At 34.7% G+C, this 5,522-nt stretch overlaps 1 protein-coding gene across 1 annotated transcript; it reads right to left on the bottom strand.

Moving 5' to 3' along the window:
* Positions 1-315: 315 nt before the first annotated feature.
* LOC139853023 (phosphatidylinositol/phosphatidylcholine transfer protein SFH3-like) lies at positions 316-5,008 on the bottom strand. The gene is made up of 14 exons (XM_071842393.1): positions 4,843-5,008; positions 4,654-4,717; positions 4,365-4,451; positions 4,037-4,289; positions 3,728-3,827; positions 3,356-3,622; positions 2,961-3,038; positions 2,742-2,843; positions 2,594-2,643; positions 2,031-2,130; positions 1,873-1,956; positions 1,520-1,591; positions 915-1,424; positions 316-767 (listed from the first exon to the last, which is right to left on the bottom strand). Exons 3-14 carry the CDS (start codon positions 4,393-4,395, stop codon positions 681-683), a joined length of 1,734 nt encoding a protein of 577 aa, XP_071698494.1. The 5' UTR covers positions 4,396-4,451; positions 4,654-4,717; positions 4,843-5,008; the 3' UTR covers positions 316-680.
* Positions 5,009-5,522: the final 514 nt, after the last annotated feature.

Here is a 5,522-nt window from a genome sequence, read left to right as displayed (position 1 = left end):
TTATAACAATAAATAAATAAATCAAGATCTTAAAATCAGTAAGTGAGTGAATAAATAATTACACTTCCTATATCCATGGTAAAGGTAAATTTTAATGAATTTTATTTATATAAATATAAATAGTTGAAAGTAATAATAAATAAGGATAAAACGGAAATGTAGGTAGGTAACATACATAAATAAATGTGGACAAGCTGATAGAAAAAACTTTACTTAAATACATACTACATACATATTGTAAAAGCAAGTTGATAATCATACATTATACATGGATATATAAATAGTGTTACAAAAAGAGACTATTGTGTAAGAGAACCAAAAAAATACATGTTAAATTTCGTCGAAAGAGGGAGTAATACAAGATATACTGAATATATCTTGAGATCCAGAAACATAATAACCTCTAGCCTCCATTTATAGAGGTATAATTTCCATAAAAACAATCTCAAACATTATTCAATAAGTACACAAGTATACAAAATCAAAAACCGCGTTAATATAAATAAATATTTATGTATACACAAAATTTGAAATCTTGGCAAAACAAATCTTCACAATCAGACAGAAAGCTCAATGATCAACATCTTCGCGTGCGTGCTACAAAAGTTTCATTTCCGCTCACTTCGAACTTTTAATCAGTTCATATCAACTTAGTTGTGACATCATGTTGGATTGCATATTTAGAAACGGAAAAACCTTTTCTTTTTCTTCTTTTTATCAAGGTATGCCATGAACTCTTTTTGTTGAAGAAGAGATTCTTCAAGTAACTGCATTATGGGTGAAACAGTAAACATGTTAGATGGTGACCATTCTGACCCATTACCCACCCTACCCAATTTGCCACCTCTGGACTTCATTTTATCTACACTTCTAACTATTTTCTACATATAAATGATTTTATGTGTTTAAAGTACCTTCTTGGTAGCAGCAAGCTCCATTTCTAAGGCTTCAACACGAGACAAAGCTTTATTTATTAAGTCGTCCTCTTTTTCAGGTGGCATCTCAACCGATAAAACCTTCTCTTCCAAATCTCCCATACGTTTCATCATCGACAAATACTCAGCTGTAGAGACTACAGCTGGTGCATGTACCTTGTAGGGTCCACGTTGCTTTATTACCGACTCATCATCATGGATGTCGGTAGAGTAAAGCGTGGCACCCGTCAGCCTTTTTGGCATGTTGTTTGTCATACGAACCATCGTCATGACTCCCATAACCAAAGTCATCATACCAGAAAATAGGTGGTTGCTTAGCCCATTTGGTGAAGATGTGCGCTTGTAAGCTTCATGGATGGGATAATAATCTGTATCTTTAGGAGCGGCGGCAAACGTCGGGTTTGGTTTAGGATGGTCCACAGCCTTGTCAACTATTGGTGTGCTGTCGTTTTTCTCATATGTGGTTGGGTGGATGTTTCTTACAGAAGCCTAAAAATTTATTTTAAAGCAAACTTAATAAGGTAAAACAATATATGCACTAAATTTGAAATATTTGGAAAAGAACATGATTTCGAGAAAGTTACGTCTTCTTGAACTGGAGGAAGATTTAGATGCTTGTTGTCAGATTCGACATCTGTCTTGTGAGCAACCTTTTTCTGAGAAAAAAATGAGGTCAGTTATCTACTCGGTTTCATATATATGGGCTAATTCTGATTATTTGATTAATCTTGACAAAACAAGAGATATGTTGACCTTTTTATAACTTAGTTTGAAACACTTTATATTTTTAGTTAACAAATATTTTTTACCCTTTTGACAAAATGTCACATTTGATTGTTTTGTCTATCAATTTATTATATATCAAAATCTGCTGAACATTCAAAGAACTGATTATAATCTAGCATCGTGTTATAGAAACAGCGTTGAGAGAAAATACCGTGTGTGTAGACTGGTACACGGATATGATCTTCTCTTGTTGGATTGGATCTTGTGAGCATTTGTGCTGACCATTATGGACCATCTGCCACAACAAGATGGATATTCATATTCATATTCATTATAGGTTAAAAAGGAAGGAAATTTCAGAAGTAATACTTTCATGATCTCTGGATCTTGCCATGGACCCTTGTCTGAGCGCATGCAGCCTCCTTTATCAGCGCAGGTGCAAGTACCACCCAAGAACTGTGGAAGTTGACTGTCCACAAATAAAAAACAAGAAACGTGATGGGTCCAATTAGGTGGTCTTTCTATCTAATACGGGTCAAACAGGTTACGCAGGCTGAAATTCCCCTACAGTATATTTTTTATGCACAGTGCATACAGCACCCTATATATCATTATAATCAGCGATATAGATATAGATGTTTTTTTTAATGTTTTTATAGCAATCATAATAATACATCCGTTGAAAGAAAAAAACATGATAATTAGACATTTGTTAAAAAATCAAAATAAGGCGAACAAAGATTTCCTGTTTCGAGCCAACCAATATTTTCAACTTGGACTTGTCACCCAACCCGCCCGAATTGCCTCCAATTTCCCCCCGTTTTTATAAAGGCAAATACATCCTATATTATGTAGAAAAATGCACATGGTGAATCTTGATAAAGAGGAGTGCAAAACTACTTGATGTTAGAACTGTTATCTTGTATAAATACCTGGCATCAATCATTTCCAGGAGCTGGTTTTGATACTTGCTGCCCAATACCTATATGTAGATTAAGCCATTCAATTGTAAACTTTACATGCTTGTCAACGAATGTCCTTTTTTTATTGGTTAAAACTTAAAAGATGTGATGAACTTACATGAATTTTGGAAGTAGTCTTTGGGTCGAGGAAGGATTTCACTGTGCCCCACAAAAGCCTAAACCCAGACCCCGCGTTGATGATGTACATGCGGCATAGAGTCTATCAAAAGACAAGTTTGAACAGAAAATCAACAATAGAAGGTTATCTCGTATTAATAAATATGTGTACTTTAAAACTATATACCGTTAATGAATTATGATAATAGAAACCAAGTACCTCAGGGTAGTTGTTACCATCAATGTTCTGGAGACACTGGATAAGATCCCTTGCAGCTTTATTCATGTTTTTCAGTCCCTGATCCATAAAACAGGTCAACCATGTGGCAAATTGGGTATGTTGGATAAATCTTACCACTACATGTAGTGGTTCGAACCATAGGCAATTTTGACTGATTTATTTATTAACTGGTTGATTTGGGTTATGTCTCTTTTCAACCCGTCCAAAATAACACATTTTATATAAGTATAAAAATGACAAAAGTGGGTGTGGGTCAATTTAACCAACCCTGCACATGAATGGTAGGTACTTCAGCCTGAGCCTGTTTTGACTCGCTACCCAGCCCGCCCATTTCGCCACTTCCAATATGATGTAGTATTTAAGAGCTGACTTACCACTCCTTGTACGTCAAGGATGGTAGTACTTTGATCTATATGTTTTTTGGCAGCGATTGAACAAGCTGGAAACTTATCGATAAAAGTCCTTTCGAACTCCGTCACATGATACTTGACGTAACGTTCCAGGGTTGTTGCTTGCATGAGTTTAGTAGCGTCAACTTTACCGAGTTGCTCAATGTAAACCGGTCTTCCTTCTTTATCAACCCCGTGATGTCCTTGCGGATAATGTTTCACCACTTCATCTTTTTCTTTAAATTCAAAATCCTAAAAAAGATATCCAAAAAAGGCGCAGATCACATACAGATCCATGTACAGTTTTTAACATATGACAGTAATTGTAGATGGTACAAGACGTATTCATGTAGGTACCTCCATAATGGTGTCTGTACCATAATCGTTCCTCCATTTGATCATATCGGACCACATTTGCTTAGTCTTCTCGATATCAAATTTCCTAGCCTTTAAAAATCTGTTTCATATAGCTAAAAATTGTCATCCAGTTTTTATTCAAATTATTAGTACAAAAGGGCTTCTGGCCTAGCAGTATCAAGGGAACTCATCAAGCTTGAGGTTGTGAGTCCGAGTTCCATCGTGGACAAAAAGGGTGTGTGTTTGCAGCTAAAAAATAAACAATATAATAAAATGGTTCCTAATAAAGTTTTGAATGAAGAATATGACCTTAGCATCATATGGTAGTCATCATGTTTTGCAGGTAACAGTTCTTCCAATATCAAAGTTTGACGTAACGCCTCAACCGCCTTTAATTCGTCTGCATCATGCTCATCCTCAACAACAGACACAACTCTACCATTCTTCCGGCTCTTTTTTCCGAATGAAGTCCTAAATTTGTTGGAGACATTAATAGCCCGTTGTTTAAAAGACAGCTTAGACTTTTTCTCTTCATAGCTGTCTATGTCGATTTTTTCAAAACCTGTTTAAAAGTTTTCTTTAATTTATATAACACCTTGTAACAAATGTTGTAAAATGGAGATAAGGAGATACATACCGACAAGAGGTCCAGACACTGCGGCACTCATAATTGCAGCTAAGATCGTTTGATCGCCGTAACAAAATCAAAGCCTGTGTTATATGCCTAGTACCAAAATCATATCAGAATAGCAGATAGCAGAAAATAAAAATTTGCTCCAACTGTTCATGTACAAATTCTATATATAACTCAATGTTGCAATCATTAAAATGCACAAACTTACCCTTAAATCACATAACAATAACAATTTATATTTATATATTATATAAACATATAAAATCATATAAAGAATCAAGAGAGAAATTACCTGTGAGAACAAAACTATATGGCAAGACAGTTGATGAAAGGAGAAAGAGAGGCTGTTTTAATATCTAAATAAATCATCCAAAAAATTAATAATTTAAAATTTGAAGAACAGATCAACTATGAAATGATTGTTTGTGAGAAATTATTATATTTAATTTAATAATGTCTTTTTCAATCACTATTATCATACCTGTAATATTAAGACATGGAAGTCACTATGAAATATGAATAAATGTGATGCAACATCTCTGTCATGATTTCATGTATGTATAGATGTATGTATATATGTATTTATGCATGTATGTGCAGGGAGCCAGGGACAAAGTGCTTCACCACACCGCTGGTAACTAACTTGAGTACGTACTTCTTTAAACCCAACTCCTTATTGCCATTTGCCAAATACCCACTGACCACGTAGGTTCCTCTCGTGTCAAGTAAGAAATCATCCCAAACAATGTATTAAAATTTTAAACATTTGATACAACTCAATCATACACCTTTTTTTATATTTATTGGTCCAACTCAATTATTGGCTAAAGAACCTTAGCGTGACAAAATTTCAAATATATGACAATCAGACAATCACCCACCAAAACAACGCACATATGGGACGGTGGGGTGAGTATACCCTCTCATGTGCATTGCACATGACCAAATATAACATAAAAGTTAACTGACATTAGCAGAGCCGGTCCTAAGAATTTAAGTACCTAAAACGAGGTAAAAAAATGCCTTTAAACACTAATAAAAATATAAGCTATTTAAAAAAAAACGACAGCTAACACACACACACACACACATATAATAGAAAAATGATTAAACACTACTGTTAGGGTCGAGCAAAACACCGCATTAACCGAACTACAACCA

The sequence above is a fragment of the Rutidosis leptorrhynchoides genome, chromosome 6, assembly GCF_046630445.1.
Source record: "Rutidosis leptorrhynchoides isolate AG116_Rl617_1_P2 chromosome 6, CSIRO_AGI_Rlap_v1, whole genome shotgun sequence".
Taxonomy (NCBI): Eukaryota; Viridiplantae; Streptophyta; class Magnoliopsida; order Asterales; family Asteraceae; genus Rutidosis; species Rutidosis leptorrhynchoides.
This window is presented reverse-complemented; position numbering and strand designations above follow the sequence as displayed.